This window comes from Cyprinus carpio, chromosome A12 (assembly GCF_018340385.1).
Source record: "Cyprinus carpio isolate SPL01 chromosome A12, ASM1834038v1, whole genome shotgun sequence".
NCBI classification, from domain to species: domain Eukaryota; kingdom Metazoa; phylum Chordata; class Actinopteri; order Cypriniformes; family Cyprinidae; genus Cyprinus; species Cyprinus carpio.
Window position 1 is genome coordinate 15,424,381 of NC_056583.1, and position 19,620 is coordinate 15,444,000.

The following is a 19,620-nucleotide window of genomic DNA, read 5'->3' on the forward strand; positions in this document are numbered from 1 at the left end:
TTGTCCTCTTGCTATGAACATGGAGAGACGTGGAGTCAGTGGAGTTAATGACGATAAACTGCCTCATTCGTAATAGCTTCCTTTACCAGTTACTGTTCCCACCGGTTCCGCATTCCAATGCACTTATTTCACTCCCGCCCGCTGCAGGGGTTGTATTGTGCCCAGCTGAGAACAAGAGGCTTCAGCTTTCCACGAGGAACATGAAGCTTGCAGTGCCTTTGTTACTTTGGCATGTGTATTACTGCTGGAACAGTTTTAATTGTAAAAACACTTGCAGGGATGAAAAAAAAAAAAAAAAAGTTTTTTCTGCTATGGAAAAGTCGTAGGCAATGTCTTGGAAAGTGCCCATATGCCCTTGTCATATTCAGTGGCTTTAGTTAAGCAGTGATTTACTACAGACCGAAAACTGATTCATGTCATGTCATGTCTCAGAATTACATTATGCTTAGATCATCAATATACTGTAGTGGTTCTCTAGGGGCCTCAGGCCCACTAGGGGGCCTTACAAAAACTCCCAAGGTGGCTAAACATCTTCACATTATGTATAATTGTGTTAAAATAATTTAACAAATAAACTAAGAAAATAATTCAGGTTTTTTTTTTTTTATTATTATTATTATTATTATTATTATTATTATTATTTAGTGCAGCATACAACCTATGGAAACAAAACTGACACATTTTATTCATACATTTTTTTTAATTAGAATAATAAATTAATAATAATTTACATTTTAATTATTCAATTATATTACTTTTCTTAAAAAAAAAATTTTCGTCACAAAGAACTTTTCAAGCATCAATGAAACTGTGAATTATAAAGAAAAAAAAAACCTTGTCAATTCATTATTTTAATGAAACCCTAATTTTTAAAAACACGTAAAACATGGCACCTCATCATTTCAGCAGAAATACAAGTAGAAGAACCCCAGGCTGGGTAGGGGGGCCTTCAAATATTAACTTTGACAAAAGGGGTCCTTGGATTACAAAGCTTGAGAACTACTGACACTGGAGGGCTGAAATTCAAGATGATGTTTACTGATCATTTATCTTCCTTGAGTGTGCATGATAAAACATACAAGGCTTTGATATTTTACTATTCCTTATATTCCTTATATGATATTTTACTGAATTAACCTTAACATTCGCAACCTCAGCAACATAAGATAAGAATATACTGAGGTCTGATTCAATATACCCTACTTCCTGAAGAGTTATCTGTTTTTAAATGTGCTTTAATGCAAATTACATAAAGATATGCAGATCTTTACGTTTCAGTGAATTTTTAATGCAGTAGCCTATATAATGCATCAAAGGAAGTCATTTGAAAGCAAGTCTTCCTTAGAATCTGCCCGTGTTCTTGAAATCACGTCACAGAATAACTGCAGCTGATTAGTTTGCGGATGTTAATCATATGTAGACCGCAGCTGTTTATGTGATAGACTTTCGGTGGTGTCTGCCTTAATGCCTTTTCCTTTAATGTAGCCTACCTCCCCTGATTGCAAGCTTGTGCTCAAGACAAACCTTAAGCCCCACAGCTTTCACTGATGACTCCTTCGCCAATCCATTAGTTCTCTTAAAGTCGCTTTTCCTTGTCCTCAGTTCTCGCAGCGGGACACTTTGCATGCACTCAGGGGCCGCATCATAGTCTGGCCGTGATCGAGCTTAGACTTGCTTACGCACACAGAGCATGAGTAATACCGTTTCCCCGCGAGTGCACCACCACATCACTTCAACGGAATTTCCCATCTCATTTCATATGAGAAAAGAGGCAGAGCGAAGAAAGCTCTTGGATCTTATTCAGCAGTTACACATCAAATTTTACCAATGTGCAAAACCTCGAACCCACCAAAAAGTTATCAGGAAACGCGTGCAGAGAAGTTGTTTTTTGTCAGCTTCGCTGTAATTTGCTACCGCTATTTGACACCTTTTTGTGTGTGCGCTTCTTTGTTCAATTTTGGCAGGTTCAGGCCTTTGTTTGGGATCCGAATTCTGGAACGAAGATGTTGCACAATGCGTACCTTGTTATATATGCAAACAGTACCCGAAAACTCCATCATGTGACACATGTGAGTATATTCGATCAAACAATTGGTATGAATAGAAGCGATAGTTCAGGAACACTTATAAAAAAGGTACAAAAAGCTGTTATATTGTGAGAGAATTATGAGATATAAACTCAGAACTGCGAGGAACTGTAAAAATTGTGAGATCTCAACTCAGAATTGCTAAAAAAAGTCAGAATTGTTAGATAATAGGCTAAGCCGCAACCACCTGTTTTATTTATTTATTATTTATGTATTTATTTGTTGTGACGGGACCAGGGTTGCATTATAATTTCATAATTCCTACTATTTTCAAAGACTGTGAATGAAAATGGGAAATTTCGCAATTAAAAATTATTTGAATTTACATCCACTCAAATGAACAAGATAACTTGAATAAAAAATAGTTAATTTTGTTGAACAAGACTGAAAGATTCAAGTCATTACAATGGTCTGATATTCCCATCACTATTTCTAAGGTTAAACACTTATAGTAGATGCTTTTGTAATAGGTCAAAGCTTACGTACAGAGAAGGAGTGGTCAGATTCTTTCTGTATTATGTGAAGAGCTGGAGGTCTTCCAGTAACATTGTCCTATGTTTTTAAGGCCCACCCATAGAGCCTTCGGATTCCTGGAGGGTGGCAGCAATTACCAGTTTATCTGTCCTGGCAGCTGTAATTGTTTGTGGAGCCTTGCTCATAGGCGTTCTAGTACATCAGTGCAGGTCCAAGAGGACCTTACGTGGTGAGATGTTAACATTAAAACATCTTTTTAACAACAGACACTCTCTTTCAGAGCAGGACTTAAAACTAACTCAACTTTTTCTGTCCACAACTCAGAACCAATTGAAGAGACAACAGGACCCCTTTATCCAGTATAGGTTCTTCATAAGGTAGGGGTTGAAAAATGCAGCACTTCTTAGGATGCTTCGAAATGCATTAAGGAAATTAGTTTTGTTCATATGCAATTTTTTAAATGTTTGCAGCTCATGGAACTCAAGCTGACAGCATATGAAAACGGACTGTTACTCCAGTGAATTAATGCTCCAGTTGGTGAAACACTGGCTGGTACCTCAACCACAGAGTGTTCTATGAGTAGCATCTGATTTGTCTAATTTATTACATTAGTAGGCTATGTCATGCATAGCAAATGGTTTTGCACTATAGCTGCACTGAGACCTTCCTTGTCACTCACTGTGCAGAATAGGTTTGCAAGCCTTAGGTGCTAAGTGACATCCTACAGACAGCAAGACAGCATATTTTAGATTCCTTTTTTTTTTTTTGGAAAAATGCTTCAGCAACAGGTTTTGTTACAGTTTTTGCAAAAAATTGTGGCCATTCATATTGCACTTAAGAATGCATTGTAGATGCATTTCCACCTGAACATTTCTTGTTAGATTTGCAAACACGATAAACGTAAATAACCATAACAAGTTTAACATAGCAGACTTGCCTTTAAATATGCCTTCTAAACAGACTTAGTATGGCACATAGCCATTTGAATGTATTTGTAATCTTTGTACAGTTTTAATTATCTATTTTTATAGTGTTGGAATACTACGCACTGTATAGATGTAGCCCTTTGTACAACAATATTCTGACACTGACTGGCTCAGCAGCCTGTCTATGTCATTGACGAACATTCTGGAGATGTGGAGGCACTGAAGACCAGCGAAGACACAGCAGCCGATGACCTGAAGAGTGAAGAGTCGCCACCTGACATTAACAGATTCTTTAAAAGAGCCGCAGGTGTCAGATTCAGTCTTAGTTTTCCTACCTTTTTGCGCATAAGAGATTAGATCGTTTAGTGTGATATTTACATATATGTATCGTGATATATTTAATCTCTCGTGTTTTATCTTTTCAGCTTAGTAAAATATTTTGAAGATGTGTGTAGCCAGCTTTGGGCATTAGGAAATGTATATATTTATATGCAGCAGATGCTGAGGAGTAATGAAATTAACTTGTTTGAAAGACTTCAAGCATGTTTAGCTAAAGTAAAGGGTTAATCTCACAAAATCTGTGAGGAAAAGGTCACATTTCAACCTAGAAATTATATTTTGCTTAAATAATTTTTTTTTTTTTGCAGTGTTACATTGTTTTCAAGAAAACTAAGCACATTTTATACGCCAATTCTCAATAATACTTTATGTACCTCAGTGCAAATCACTGGCATGTTTGTCAGAAATCTAGAAACATCAAGAAGCTAGTCCAGAATCTTGATAAACATAAACCTGTGAAGCATGCACAGCACTGTCACAGTCTTGAGTAAAGATGGTTATGTGTCTTTACTCGTTCACAATTACTCCACAGACTGCAGAGGAAACCATGCATTTTAATGCATTAAAGAGACAACCATTGTACTGTATTTGTCTGTTTTTTGTTTTCTTTCCTAAATGTGTTCTTAAAAGTATCTAATTTGGAGTCTTCACACCTGAAGAAACAATATGACAGCAGAATGATAAACCCATCTACTCATTTCTCATTTGCATATTCTAAAATAATCAATGTAATCATGCACTGCAACTGCAAGGAATTCAAGCGTAAAAGATACAAGGCTAAAAATAAAAGCCAAAACACACTATTATATAGTCTTTATTCAGTTCAAGAAAGTGAGGGTATCAACACCTACGGTTAAACATCATCTGCTTATTAAGGTCCCTACTTGAGAAAGAGAAACATTGATCATGTGAACAAAAATAAATATTTAATATTTAAGATATACACAACTGATTACAGGGAGTCTCAGTTGTCAGTTTAAGTTTTGTCAAATGCATTGAAACCATTAATACATGAAGGTTTGCAAATTCTACTCTTAGATAATGAGTAAGCACTGATCTATAGGCTTAAAAGGAAACCATCTTACAAATAATTTAATCCAAGTAGCGTGGTGATATGAAATGGCACATTGAAATTCAATCTGGCATTAAAGACAGCCACAGAAGCCTCGATGCTAAAAGCATCAAGCTAAATGTATTTTCTTACATTGCGTCTATTAAGTTGCAAGACCTGAGCATTTTAAAAAACAGTTGAAAAGAGTTTAGTCTGTGAATTCCTGCCCTAATAGAGCCCGACCGATCATGGACTTTTGTTTTTGTTTTTTTGTGTGGGGGGGTCCATTAATTTTTTTTGTGTTCCAAAATCTTGAACGTACTTCCACTTCATAAAACATTTACTAGAAAAGTATGCACTAAGAAAACTGAAATGTTTCTGTTGTTCTTTCAAATATGCTGTTGTGGATGCTTCTAAAGAGGTATTTCTTAAGTGTTTACAACCATTATCTAATACTTACGTAATCGACCAATCTAGCATTTATCACACATTTAATACCATGCATAATGTGTACCACATTTAACAGTATTAAAGACAAGAAATATGCTTACATTTTAAATATTAATATAAGGTATAAATAGTTCTATTTAAATAAATAAATATAAATATCTTTGAGATTTTCTACAAGACAGGCCTAAGTGAAGGTTCCTGTTTAACAGCCTTACCAGTGTCATCCATTATGAAACTGTAGGAACATCAAGAGTATGTTGGTCTTAATGAGATGATGATTACAGCACATCTACCATGAGCAGTATGATAACCTGAAAATATGGAAGCACTTAATACAAACATAATTAGAAGGATAGCATGTATCCTTTTATCCCCATAATACCTCAAAAATTAATAAAAGCTTGTTTTGTTCCCCCTCCGATCACGGCAAATAATCGGTCAGGCTCTTGAAGGCAGCACTAGGTAAGAGTCTGGACAGAAATACTCAGTCTGAGACCTATCATCGTACCAAACAATTTGTGCACTGTTTGGGGACACAAAACAATAGAAATAAAATAAAAAATAAAAAACTCTAAAATGGTCTCTGACAGGCACTGTCACTTATTCTAACATGTCTAGAGTATTACTGTCCCTGCCAGAGGTAGTATCTTATCAATGCCAGTCTTAAGTGTCCATTAAAGAACAATATTTAAAAACACAACAGTAAAGGAGGCAAGTCTTGCCGAGATTAGCATCTGTGTGTGACACCATCTGGACAAGTACAGCAGAAAACCTGATGTTGTGCGATTATTGGCCTTGGGCCTTGGGTGGAGAAAGAGTCTTGTGATAGAATATTGTTTTGAAATCTTCCCTTGGAGCGGCAAGACTGGAGCGTGGCCTTAGAGGAAAGGGTCCACACCCAGTCCCATGAACGCATTATCATCCATGTTGAAGGAGGACTCATAAGTCTGTTGGGTATTCTGATGCATCTTCTGATGGTGCCGAAGGTTGGACTTGCTAGAGAAACGCTTGTCACAAAGGAGGCAGGAGAAGGGCTTCTCTTTGGTGTGGATGCGCCTGTGGCAGATAAGCTGGGTGGAGACCCGGAAGGCCTTGCCACACTCCAGGCACTGATAGCGTTTGGGTTCTGTGTGAATGCGCCGGTGATTCTTCAGTGCCATGAGATTGGTGAACTCCTTTTGGCAGACTGAGCAGAAGAAGGAACCAGTCTTGTGGCTGTTTTTGTGGTTGAGCAGCGAACCAGCGTGGCGGTAAGTGCGCCCACAGTGCTCACACACATGACTTTTCTCTTCCCTACCGTGTCCCTTGCTACTTTCCTGCTGGTCTTGAGGCTCAGGGAATCCATGCGCACGGCTGAAGGCTGAATCGATCTTAGGAAGGCTCTGAATTCCTATCTCCTGGTCTAGTGCTGAGTCCCAGCCTAAATCCTGCTGCATCTGCATACCTTGCTCATGGTGTGACTGCCCCTGCAAGCTGCCATGGAGCTCCTGGTGCTGCTGAAAACTAGCCAGGTTTGGGAAGTTCTGTTGACACATGTTGCAATAATAGGGGAGTCCCTTACTATGCACCTCCATGTGGCTCTGCAGGTGTGCAAACTCACAGAAGGTTTTTCCGCAATCTGGGCAGCAGTGGCGAGCCATTTGAGAATGGCGTTCTAAATCCAGAGGGTTCATGAATGTTTTGAGGCAGAGAGTGCAGTGGAGGAGGTCAGCAGAATGAGACTTCTTGTGGTTGAGAAGGGAACCGGCATGTCTATAAGAGCGTCCGCACTGATCACACCTGTAACAAAGCAAACAATTGGCATCAGATGAAGGATAAGAAAGGATAGGTGTCCAAATAACATTTAAGAAAAGAAATGACTCACGTGTAGCATTTGTCCACACCATCTTGATTTACAGTAGAGTTTGGATTGCCATTTAGGTAACAGCGATGTCTCTTTAGCCCAGACTTTCCCTGGAAGCTTTTGCCACATGTTTGGCAGCTGTAATGAGTTACTCCCCGTGCATGGATTTTTTGATGATTGTACAGGATACTGGAGAGACGGAAAGCTTTACCACAAGTAGGACAGACATACTTTTTCTTCTGCGTGTGAATGCGTGTGTGGTTTCGTAAAGCCATGGGATTGGAAAAGGGCTTGGCACAGAAGGAGCAGGTGAAACGGCCTGTTTTGTGAGTGTTCTTATGGTTCAACAAGCTACCAGCGTGACGGTAACTGCGACTACAAATGTTGCACTTGAATGGTCGTTCCTCTTTTTGTAGGTTCGCTTCATCATCACCATCTACATCTCCTGGGGGGACAGAATCAGGGGCAGTCTCTTTGCTACAGGTGTGTCCTTCAAGTAGTTCAGTATCTGGAAATACAAGATGGCATTGCTTGCAAGTCAAATCCTTTTCTTGTTTGTGGCCCCTGAGCTTTCCTCTTGCTGCTGCATTTCTTTTATTGGCTGAACAAGTGTGGTTGAGTAACTGTTTGTTTCCCCTGAAGGCCTTTCCACAGTCTTGGCAGCGGTGTCTTTTGACAGCAAAGTGTATTCGCAAATGGTTCTTCATTGCTAGCTGGTTGGAATAAGTGTTGTTGCACAAAGCACAATGATATTCACCTGTCTTGTGTGAGTTTTTGTGGTTGACTAAGCTTCCTGCATGCCGATAACTTCGCCCACACTGATCACAAACAAAAGGGCGAGGGTCCCTGGGATCTACCATCTGGCCCTCTTTTTCTTGGCTAGACTGATCACTGTTAGAGGTCTGCCGTTGCTTACGGCGTCTGCTCATTCTCTTTCTGCTGGAATTAAGTGCCTGCATTCCACTACCTGAGGCATTCCCACTCATCTGCATGAGTGTCTGGATTTGTTTGTTGAGCTCTTCAATCTTAGCCTTGTTTTCCTGATGTACCCTCTGGTGATTCAACAGTTGTTTATAGATTTTGAATGCTTTCCCACATTCTGTGCATCTATGCCTGGTAGAGAAAGAAAAAAGATCAGATAAAGAAAGAACTTAGCTTTAAAACAGTATAGATGAAGTATGATCTTATACAATCACTTTTGTTTTCAAAGCAATCAAATTCTCAGGTTTAATTTGAACATATATTTTAAACACTTACTTTTTAACATCAAAGTGTGTCCTCTGGTGATTCTTGAGAGCCAGCAAATTATAAAAACGCTTTTGGCAAACAAAGCATCGAAACACTCCAGTTTTGTGAGACTTCTTATGATTGAGTAATGATCCAGCATGTCTGTACGATCGACCACACTGGTCACACTTGTAATGGCGCTCTCCATCATGTGAACTCTCCTGCAAAAGTTCTTGTTGAAATGTACTTCTAAGAAGCGGTTTCTCCCCACATTCCTCCCCCACTTGTCCATCTCGTTGTCCTGTGCAATTGTGGTTACTGAGGTAATAAGTATCGCTGCAGCTAATGCCACATTTCCCACAAATAATACTTTCGATTTCCACTTTTGGTTTGAGCTCATTCTGGTGGTTGGATACAAATTGTTCTTGCGGATTACCTTCCATATTGCTATGCAGGAGCTGGTGGGCTTGTAGGTCCTCTTTCTTTGTAAAGCTCTCTCCACAAGTGCTGCAGATAATCAGACTGCAGTCACCCTGCTGATTTTCACTCATTTCATCTTTCTTGACCTCTAGGGAAGACAATGATGATGGGCCACATGCTGAAGGTGTGGCATGAGTTTGAGTATGACCTCCGAGATGGCTTCGCAGTGCACGCATGCTAGTATAGTGATTCCCACACACTGAGCACTGATACATCTCTCCATCGTCCTCTTCTTCATCATCTTCACATTCAGTTTTAGCTTCACTCTCACTCATCTGACCATGAATGTCGTCATGAAAGGTCTGCTGTCTAAAATAGGCCTCTGCTGCACTGCCGTCATGTCCTTCAAAACCAACATCTTCACCTGACTCTCCTAAGAAATGTTGATGCTTTGTGTTGTGACCAGGTGAGCCATTCATCATGGTCTGATACTGCTGATTCAGGAGGGGACACATGTGTGACTTGATTCCTGCAATATCACTAAATGTCTTTCCACAGTCAGCACACATGTGCCTCTCCATGAGGTGTTCATCCTGAGGTAGGTGCTCATCTGAGAAGGAATTGTCAAACTGCTCATGAAATTCAGTAGCATTCATCTCATTCACATGCTCCTCATCAGATTCATGCTGCACAGAGTCTACCAGGTCCTGAGAAAGGCCTAATATTCCACTTACATCTCCCTCATTTGATTGAAAACAGTTCTGTTGGTTCTCATGCGTCAAGGGCTCTGAGGAAAGCCAGTCACCCTCAGAACTAGCAGGCAAAGATGTGGGCCTCCCCTTATGGATCCGAAGGTGGCTCCGCAGAGCTGCCAAATGTGGGTAGTTCTTGCGGCAGATGGAACACTGAAAGATCCCGGTTTGATGGGATCGTTTATGATTTATAAGACTGCCTGCATGCCTGTAGCTTTTGCCACAGATGTTACACCTAAATCGGCGATCAGAACTGTCAGCATCTTCTACTTTGATGTTATCAGTACCCTGTGCTGAATGATCAGGGTTGAGGTTTTCCGATGGTAGGGCCATTGGCTGTCCCTGAGCATGCAGAGTCAATGGATTTTCATCTAAAGAGTTGGGTAGATAAATATGACCATTTTCCAATGGCCCATCTGATTGGTCATAATCAATAGCTTTATCGAGTAACGGAGGCAATGGTGGAGTGCCACTAGAGGGGGGATAAGGATTAGACTCTGGAGAATGAGTAACACTATCATTGTAAGAGAAACTGTGCTCCTCTGACAAGTTGGTAGGGAGCTCAAATGACACAGAGGAGGAGTTATGCAACAGAATATGACTTTGAAACTCATCATCATTAGCAAAAGCAACCTGACAAAGATGACAAAAATGTATTTTAGCATCACCATTCTGTGGCATAACATGAGGGGCAGGTTCTTGCTTGCAGTCTGTGAGGGCAGCTTTAGAGGTCTGCACACTGAGACGACCGTGGGTTTTACTGTGGATTCGCTGGTGACTATTAAGTGCAGCAAGATTATTGAACTGTTTAAAACAGACTGGACACTCAAATACTCCCATTTGATGAGTTTTCTTATGATTTATGAGGCTGCCATGATGTCTGTATGTCTTGCCACACAAGTCACATTTAAACGGCCTGTCTGCAGCATCATCTTCAGTTGCCATGTCACTTTCTGTGGTGGAATTTAAAATGTGTTCTGACACTTCACCATTACTAAGGATCCTCGTTGGAGCAATATTTAGCTTCATGTCTGGCTGCAAATCTGGTATAATGTCAAAATCCATCTCATCTAGATGCAGCAACTCAACATCTTTATAATTACTTTCAATAAGACTATTTGCAGAATCCTTTGTCCTGATTTGAGACTCTTTATTGCGATGAGCCTTTTGATGGGTGACCAGCTGAGTTGCAAGGCGAAAAGCCTTTCCGCATTCTGTGCAAGAATATTTCTTTCTAGATGTGTGAATGCGCAGGTGACTTTTGAGAGCCAATGCATTGGAGAGCTTCCTGGAACATATATGACACTGAAAAGAGCCAACCTCATGTGTTTTTCTGTGGTTAGCCAAACTGCCAGCATGCCTGTAGCCTCGTCCACATTCGTCACATTTGAACTTCCGTTCCTCTTCTGACTGATGAAAAGTTTCTGTATGCTCCAAAAGACTGGGCATGCTTGCACATACTACACCACAATGTCTACACGAAAAGCCTTTGGTCCGGCCTGGCTCTTGCATAGCCATAGTGGTATAGTATAATAATAAGTAATGTCAACAAGAGCCAGTTTGAATGAGTGTGAGGGACACACCTGTCCTCTCTATTATCAAATTGGCCCGTTCTAAGAGGTCTGAGGGTAAAGGCAACATTCAAAAAATTAGCTAAGAATACAATCTGTCCCATTCCATTTGAAAAACGTCATTGGGAAGACGATGCAAGCGCAGGCACTGGATGAAATCTGTAACAGGAAAACCCACACATTATTATCATTAAGTTTACACAGGGCAGTTGCATAATAATAAAATGATGAAATGCTAACATTACCATTGCTTTCTAACATGACCTGACAAAAAACTCTGAGTTTACATAACCAATGAATAAATAAATAAAATGAAGTATTCTTACATTACTGTACAATAAAACACTGCTCTTGTTTGTAGAGAAAATTCATGCAGAACTGAAGATTCTGATGGTTCTATCTTTTACCCTCATGTTGTGACTTTCTTTCCATATGACAGTCTCAGTCAACATTCACTTTTAATAATAATAATAATAATAATAATAATAATAATAATAATACATTTTATTTATAAAGCACTTTACATTTGAAAGAAAATCTCAAAGTGCTACAAACAGAGCCATAATAACATAAAAATATAATTAAAACCAGCTGCCAACTGAGATAAACACATAGGTTTAAACATTAAAAGACTTTTTAAACAGGTATGTTTTTAGACCCCTTTTTAGTCCATACTTTTATTGTATGGACTAAAAATGTCATAAAAGTAAACAGTGACAGAAGTGGTCATTCTGCCTGACATCCCCTAATGTTTTTAGAAGAAAGAAATTCCTACAGGATTGAGGGTGAGTAAATTTGGGTAGGAATTTGAGACAAGGTAAAACAGATTCTCTATTATTGTTACCTTTTAAATCAATTAATAATTGATTAAAATGCTAAAGTTTTTATCAAAATTTTTAATTCAAAATTCAACATTTAAATCAAACAGAACTTAGAATAAGATGGATTTCATAGGATAAATAATGACTTTTCTTTTCTGGGTGAATTGCCCCTTTTATAAACACTTTTTGTATGTTCACATAAAAAGTGTTTATTAATAGTACACAAAACACCCATTTTTATACAAGCAATGATTAAACCAACTTGGACATTATATAAAAAACAAAGTTCATGCAGGAGATTTTTATATCCATTCAATTATTTGCCATCAATCTTGAAACCTTTAGTCCGACAGCTTTTATTCTTCTTTATATGCATTCAATAAAATAACGCTGATACAGCATATCTGTCTGGATCTGACAGCATCACTGATCTACAATAGATTTTAGATAGAATTTCTATATTTGAGTGGACAGCATGAAGGATCAACTCGCGGGCTCCAGCAGTTAGATGACAGACTGCTTCACACAATGGAGCTCTGTTGACACAGTAAACACTTCCCCGGTACATTAGCCTAACAGCTAGCACAAACAGCTACACATCTTGATAGTTTTAATAGTCCTCTAGCCGTAGTCTAAATTAATACTGTACGCAAACTGCCCTTGGGATGAACGGAATAAAATATGTATTTGGGAGAAACTGTAGCATCCCATCCCGTTGCGAGCTAGTTAGCATTTGGCGGCTAGAAACTGCGGCTAAAACTAACCTAACGTTACTCATACTACAAAAATGACGCCAGCAATATAACTTACTTACTGAATGTTGCAGTCTCCCTGTGTGAAGTTGGTGGAAGTAATGATGACACTCCGTTCACTTTATTTTAGTTTCAGGACGGGCGTGTTCGTCCCCCTTTTCTACCAATTGTCTTTTCCCCATCCCACTCGACTCACTTCCTGCTCTTGTTGCTAGGAAACAGGAAATGTGCATCAGTGAAAAAAGTCCGTACGTTAGTATTTCTAGAAGATATTTTCCTTAACAATACTTTTTCAGTAGAAAAACATTACTTGTATTATTTCTAGCCCCTCCGCCAAATCCTATTGGAATAATCTAATAAGATGGACTAACGTAAATTAATTAAGTCCCCGCTTTTCGCAAAACATTTGCTCACTAGTGACCAATAATGTTTTATTTTTGTAATACATAGCCACAAATGCAAACAGCAATTGCTTCTCTTACATTATAAGTAAACAATTAAATATTATATAGCTATCACAACTTCTAGGAATTTGTTCCGCCCATAACATTATATTTTCGAAGCCTCTTTTATTATTATTATTATTATTTAATATTGTCATAAATGTCAATTACAGCTTGTATTATTAAATGCTCAGTATTTGTCCACTCTTAAAATAAACCTTTATAAATACACATTTACACATTATTAGACCGTTAACCGCACCATTATTTTCAGCCTATTCACATTTTGTTATATAACTTTATATGCTCAAAACACTGCACATCCACGTACACTGAAGCGAGCATTGATCATCTCCCCTCCCACAGGCTCTCAGTCTCTCCTCCCCATTCCACCCCACTCACCGTGCACTGGAGTCCACAGAACACCAAAACAGCAGAGGTATGAAAGCTTCTCAATTTAAGAAATATTCAGATAGTTTTGTCGACATTCCCCAGGTGGTGAGTGAGGAAGTCATGAAGGCTCACATCTCTGCGTTCACTTGATAATTTCGTCGTGGTCCTAAAGCCGCCGTCCTTCCTGAGATTGAACGATTTGAAATTCATTGTCGAAGATACACCCGTCTGTCCTGAGAGCACAGAAGGTACGCAACGTAATCCACATGTTGTAGGGATACTAAAGATATTAAAAAAACGACCACATAATGTAAATAAAAAAAATGCATCGATTATGATGAAGTGACAAGCGCCCGACTCCAAATTGCTTCGCGTGTTCAGCGGTCCTAAAGCCAGCCATTTTGTGTGATGGTGCAAAATAAAAGCTTACGTTAGTTGTATAGGTTAAAGACATGTTCATGAGCTCTTTGAATTTGCATTGCTTTGATTTGGTCATGGTTGTTATGTTTTAACATTGAAATGTAATTCAGTTTTGTACACGAGCAGCTCAGATGCCAACTTCCTTTGAGAACAAGAGCGTCTTTCCCAATTGTCCCTCAGGTCCTAATGCTGGCCATTTTGTGATGCCTGCCCCGTCCCAGCATCCCAGGGATACTCCACCCCAAAATGAACATTTTATCATTAATCCCTTACCCCCATGTCGTTCCAAACCCGTAAAAGTTTAGTTCGTCTTCAGAACACAATTTAAGATATTTTGGATGAAAACCGGGAGGCCTGTGACTGTCCCATAGACTGCCAAGTAAATAGCAGTGTCGAGGTCCATAAAAGGTTTGAAAGTCATCGTCAGAATACTCCATCTGCCATCAGACGTGCAATTTGGGTTATATGAAGCTACGGGAACACTTTTTGTAAGCGAAGAAAACAAAAATAAAGACTTAATTCAACAATTCCTTTGTCAACAGTCTCAAGGATGCGCTGTTTCTACGTGTATTTAGCTTTGATTTGAAAGAAAACAGTGCATCCTTGTGGCGCGGATGATACAGAAGAGCATACGCAGCATACAGTGATATAGAGAGACACAGAGGAGACTGCTGACAAAGGAATTGTTGAATAAAGTTGTTATTTTAGTTTTCTTCGCTTACAAAAAGTGTTCCCGTCACTTCGTCCCGTAGCATCGTCGACTTTCATACCTTTTATGGACCTTGACTAGGGCTGCACGATTAATCGCATGCATTTGTCATGCGTGTCTCATCAGTAAAGCCGGTTCCGTGATTAGCGGTAAATGTCTGTCACCTGTTTTCAAACGGGAGCGGCAGTTAATACACAGAGCCGTAGTTCACTGACAAGCTACGCAATATTCTGTTCATAATTGAGATTAATCGCATTCGATTATGAACACGATATTGCGTACCTTTTCAGTGAACTACGGCTCTGTGCATGAACTCCCGGTGCATTTGAAAACAGGTGACGGATATTTACCGCTAATCACGGAACCGGCTTTACTGATGAGACACGCATGACAAATGCATGCGATTAATCGTGCAGCCCTAACCTTGACACTGTTATTTACTTGGCGGTCTATGGGACATTCACAATATTTTTTTATTATTATTATTATTATTATTATTATTATTATTAATAATAATAATGTAATATTTATGTGATATATTGTTCCTAAAAAGAATGAAAATAATATTGGAAAAAATAGTAACATATAACAGCAAAGAATGTAAATGATAATAAATACAAGTATATACAAATTAATCTGTCAAATGTAAGTGAAATAAGTTAACGAAGTAAAGTAAATAAAGTAAATTAATTCTAAATTAAATTAAAACATACATTCAAGGCATTTATTGTGTATCTTCTTGTTCTCTCCAGCATCATCAGGATGGCTTCACCTCATCCAGGTAGCCCACCGACCGCAGAGCAGTATACACCACCGCCTTCTGAGACCGAGCCCAACAAAGAACCAGACAACTCATCAGAACAACCTACAAGAAGAAGAGGCAAAGGGAGACCGCCAAAAACTTTGCACACTTTTAAATGCTCGACCTGTCAGGAGGTCTTTACCAGCTCTTCAGCTCTACAGAGCCACAAGCTATCGGTACATGGTAAAGACAAACAGCAGCAATACACCTGTGGTAAGTGCACAAAGACATTCTCCAGCCGGGCACAGCTTTCCAAGCATATGCGCTCCCACTCTGCCCAGCGTCCGTTCCAGTGCCCACACTGCCATAAGGCTTACGAGACTCCAACGGAGTTACGCAACCACAGCCGTTCACACACAGGGGAGAAACCATTTGTTTGTTTTGACTGTGGCAAGGCATTTATGCAGGCCATTTGCCTGCGTATCCACATGACACAGCACAGTGGCGAAAGGCCTCATTCTTGCCCTCATTGCTCCAAGAGTTATCCCACACTATCCAAACTCAAAGTGCACCAACGATCACACACCGGGGAGAAGCCTTACTTTTGTTCCGAGTGTGGGAAGAGTTTCGCCGACCCTTCAGTGTACCGCAAGCATCGGCGTAATCACCAAGGCCACCGACCGTATTCTTGTGGCCAGTGCGGTAAAACATACACGGAGCTGAAGGACTTGAAGAACCATGAGCGTTCGCACACGGGTGAGAAGCCTTACCTGTGTTCGGACTGTGGCAAAGCCTTCTCCCGGTCGTCCTCTTTGGCGTGCCACTTGCGAATCCACTCCAAGAGCAAGCCGTATCAGTGTGAACAGTGCGGCAAAGGGTTTACTCAGCTGTCCTCATACCAGTCCCATCTTCGTACCCACTCAGGTGAAAAACCCTTCTTGTGTCCACAGTGCGGCAAGATGTTCTCCGATCCCTCTAGTTTCCGCCGACATCAGCGGGCGCATCAAGGATTCAAGCCATACCCTTGTGACAAGTGCACTAAGAGGTTTCGGCAGCCGGCAGACCTTGCGGTGCATCAGCGTGTGCACTCAGGTCAGCGGCCCTACAAATGCCAATGCTGCGATAAAGCTTTCGTCGCTTCTTGGGATCTGCGGCGCCACATGCTAGTTCACTCCGGGCTGCGGCCTTTTTCTTGCACGGAATGTGGCAAGTCCTTTACGGAGCGCTCAAGTCTGAACAAACACAGAAGGGTGCATTCAGGGGAGCGTCCTTACAAATGCCAGCTGTGCTTCAAATCATTTGTTGTGTCATCCAGTTTGCGCAAACATGAAAGGACACACTTGTCCGAGAGGCCTTTACAGGTCCAGATCACTCCTGAAACGGCTCAGATGTTTCCCACCACCCTTCCCCAGTTCTCCTGCTCTCACTGTGATATGATATTCGGGACATGGGAGGAAGTGCAGGCCCATGCCAGCCTTCACACTGTCTCTCCCCCGTCTGATTCTATGGTTTCAGCTTTGCCTGTTGACCCACATGTTTGTGTGACCTGCCAGGCAGAGTTTGCTCAGCTGGCTGATCTGCAGGCACACGAGAAACTGCACCCCAAGCCACGACCTCACGTTTGTGACCAGTGTGGTAAGGGTTTTCTGAATAAAGCAGGGCTTCGTAAACACCAGCGCATCCACTCGACTAATCGGCCACATTGCTGTGCTGTTTGCGGAAAGGCTTTTCTTTTCGCTGCCTACCTACGCAAACACTTACGCACCCACCGTGACACTGAGTCCTCATCCTCCTTGCCTCAGACAGACATAGTGCACAGCCAACCCCTGCCGTCCCTACCTAATGCTGCGTCACCGTCGGGATCCGAGCCCACCGCTATTTCTCTGACTGTTCCGGTGACTGTGCCGGTGTCGGCATTTCAGACAATGCCAGCCCATATGTATATAGACAAGGAAGAGGGGCTCTGAACTTTTTGTTACTGCTGTTCTATTCACAAAATAGAGAATCTTGCAAAAAGCCTGAAAATCAATAAAATCTCATTTTTAAATAGGATTAAATGCTTCAGTGCATAAATAGCCACAAGTCTTTAATTTGCCTTGATATTGTACAAAAATGTATTTATCTTTAGAAATGTGCCAAGATTGCTGAGAGGAGTTTTATTTTTAAGGTATGTCTGAATCAAAGAGTCAGTTAATGGTTCTCCTCAGTGTCATAACCACAGATTTAATCTAATATGTCATGTTTATACACTTGAAATCAGCGTAATAATTGAATCCTGATTTTAAACACAAGTCCAATGACTCATTTAAATCAATAAATTTTTCTCCTTCTGAAGTTTAAACAGCTGTTATTATATGAGTGTTTTTTAAAGGCAACAAGCCAGTGGATGTGGTGGTAAATATGACAGTAATTTTTTATGGTTTTATGCTGTAAAGTTAAACAATATCTTCTCTTGTTCTTCTTTCTCGTGTGTCCTAAAGCAAAATGGACCTTTTTCACATTTCTGAGTTTTTCAGTCTTGTGAAAAGGGTCCATTGTACTTCCTGGATTTTTGACAGTTTGGTGTAGTGTAATATGATTTGAAAAATGTTTCATTTATAATACCATTCACAATTTTGGACACATTGATTAAAAGTTGTTTTCTATTATCTTAAAATTGTTTAATCTAGTTTTGTACACACAAATATATGACTTTCTTTACAAAATATTTGTATTTGTTTTTTTTTTTATTATAATTAATTATTTTTTAATGATTCATTAAATGGATGAGTAGGCATAGATAGTGAAAGAAAGAAAGAAAGAAAGAAAGAAAGAAAGAAAGAAAGAAAGAAAGAAAGAAAGTAGGTGTGTCAAAATTTTTTATCTAGTGGTAGAGTATGCCATTAAACTAACATGTCATTTAAATTCAGTTTGGAAAATCATCTAAAGAAGGGGTGAGCAATAAACATTTTACACTTGAAGTGAGTTAAATATAGATATTTTTATATAGACAAATACAAGACAAAACTACTTGAGATCTTGTATTAACCCTAAGTTAAGAAAAAAACTGTGGATAAATGTGAGAAACCATTTTTGATTACACATACAGTAGTTACAGACTATAGTGAGTGAAGTTAAAAATATTACAACAACTTCAGCACTGGACAAACACACAAAACCTTCGTTCCCTACAAAAAGGTATGTTGGGCTCTTGTTCTTTAAACAAAAGAAGTTGATGTCGTATCTCACAGTGTACCAAATATTTTAAGCAGTTACCAAATATTTGTTATATGACTGTTATTGAAAATTCTCCCTTTTTTATGCAGATACATTCTTTATTTCCATAAAGAAGACGAATCCACCCTAGAGAGCGATGGTAGCAATAGTTACCGGGCTCATCCCAATCCTCCACACTGCGGTGGACTCCATGGAAAAAGATTTTCATTGTAACAGCACTGACTCCTCCTGCATTAAAGCTTGTTTTAATACACACTTTGACAATGCTATAGTGATGGCATGGCATTTCCTCTTCATCCTTCTTGTGCTCTCTGTCCTTCTCATGGAGCTGTTTTCCTCCCATCTTCGATCTCCATTCCAGAAGAAGAAGGAGAGAGATATGGCATCTCAAAGCAAGCAGGCATCTGTCACTGATCCCACCATGACTATTGGTGGTAGGATGATGATAGACCTCCACAAGAGCAAAAGTAGTGGAGGTTTTGTTCGTGTATGTCGTGTACGAGTTGCTCTGCTGGGTTCTGCCTAAACTGAATGAAGAGTCGTAACTTTGTTATGCACAATAGTTTGGTACGTGTTCAGTACAGCAGTGTGTGGTCCGAGGTGCAGCAGAAAGAGAATGTCTGTCTATGCATTACTGTTTATATCTGTCCGGTCTGTTCTGTCTCTACTCTATAGGCCACTATCTCTGTGATGGTTAAGAAAATGTTCCCATTGAACACAAGCATATTAAGTAGCTTTAAGGCATCTGTATATAAATATTTGTTATTTTGCATTACAGATGAATATTAGGAACTGAATTGACTTTGAAATTGTAAGTTTAAATGTAACTTTGTTAACAAAGCGAGAACAAAAATTAGTCAAGTAAAAGGTGATTTAAAAAAAAAATAATTTTTGCCACTCTGTGGTGTTTCTGTGTGCAGTTTTGCGTTGTTAGGTCTGGGTGAGAAGTCTTTTTTTGTGTGTGAATACTTACTGAGCAGTTTT

At 39.7% G+C, this 19,620-nt stretch overlaps 2 protein-coding genes across 4 annotated transcripts; one reads left to right on the forward strand and one right to left on the reverse strand.

Moving 5' to 3' along the window:
• Positions 1-4,108: 4,108 nt before the first annotated feature.
• Positions 4,109-13,695, reverse strand: LOC109060161 (zinc finger protein 850-like). Of its 2 annotated transcripts, none has more exons than XM_042767797.1 (5): positions 13,559-13,695; positions 12,776-12,924; positions 8,428-11,299; positions 7,192-8,283; positions 4,109-7,106 (listed from the first exon to the last, which is right to left on the reverse strand). In XM_042767797.1, exons 3-5 carry the CDS (start codon positions 11,085-11,087, stop codon positions 6,206-6,208), a joined length of 4,653 nt encoding a protein of 1,550 aa, XP_042623731.1. In that variant the 5' UTR covers positions 11,088-11,299; positions 12,776-12,924; positions 13,559-13,695; the 3' UTR covers positions 4,109-6,205. The 2 variants fall into 2 exon arrangements, with proteins under 2 accessions (XP_042623731.1, XP_042623730.1); XM_042767796.1 differs by having other exon boundaries at positions 12,772-12,924.
• Positions 13,453-17,672, forward strand: LOC109060163 (zinc finger protein 668-like). Of its 2 annotated transcripts, none has more exons than XM_042767800.1 (2): positions 13,453-13,595; positions 15,431-17,672. In XM_042767800.1, the coding sequence occupies exon 2, from the start codon at positions 15,441-15,443 to the stop codon at positions 17,385-17,387; it is 1,947 nt and encodes a 648-aa protein (XP_042623734.1). In that variant the 5' UTR covers positions 13,453-13,595; positions 15,431-15,440; the 3' UTR covers positions 17,388-17,672. The 2 variants fall into 2 exon arrangements, with proteins under 2 accessions (XP_042623734.1, XP_042623733.1); XM_042767799.1 differs by lacking the exon at positions 13,453-13,595 and adding an exon at positions 13,656-13,797.
• Positions 17,673-19,620: the final 1,948 nt, after the last annotated feature.

Excerpts from the sequence above, each read along its gene's own strand:
- LOC109060161 (XM_042767797.1), bottom strand. The coding sequence starts at position 11,087 with ATGGCTATGCAAGAGCCAGGCCGGACCAAAGGCTTTTCGTGTAGACAT. Across the intron at positions 8,284-8,427 it reads ACACACTTTGATGTTAAAAA|GCATAGATGCACAGAATGTG; the intron begins GTAAGTGTTTAA and ends TTTCTCTACCAG. Across the intron at positions 7,107-7,191 it reads GGTGTGGACAAATGCTACAC|GTGTGATCAGTGCGGACGCT; the intron begins GTGAGTCATTTC and ends GCTTTGTTACAG.
- LOC109060163 (XM_042767800.1), top strand. The coding sequence starts at position 15,441 with ATGGCTTCACCTCATCCAGGTAGCCCACCGACCGCAGAGCAGTATACA.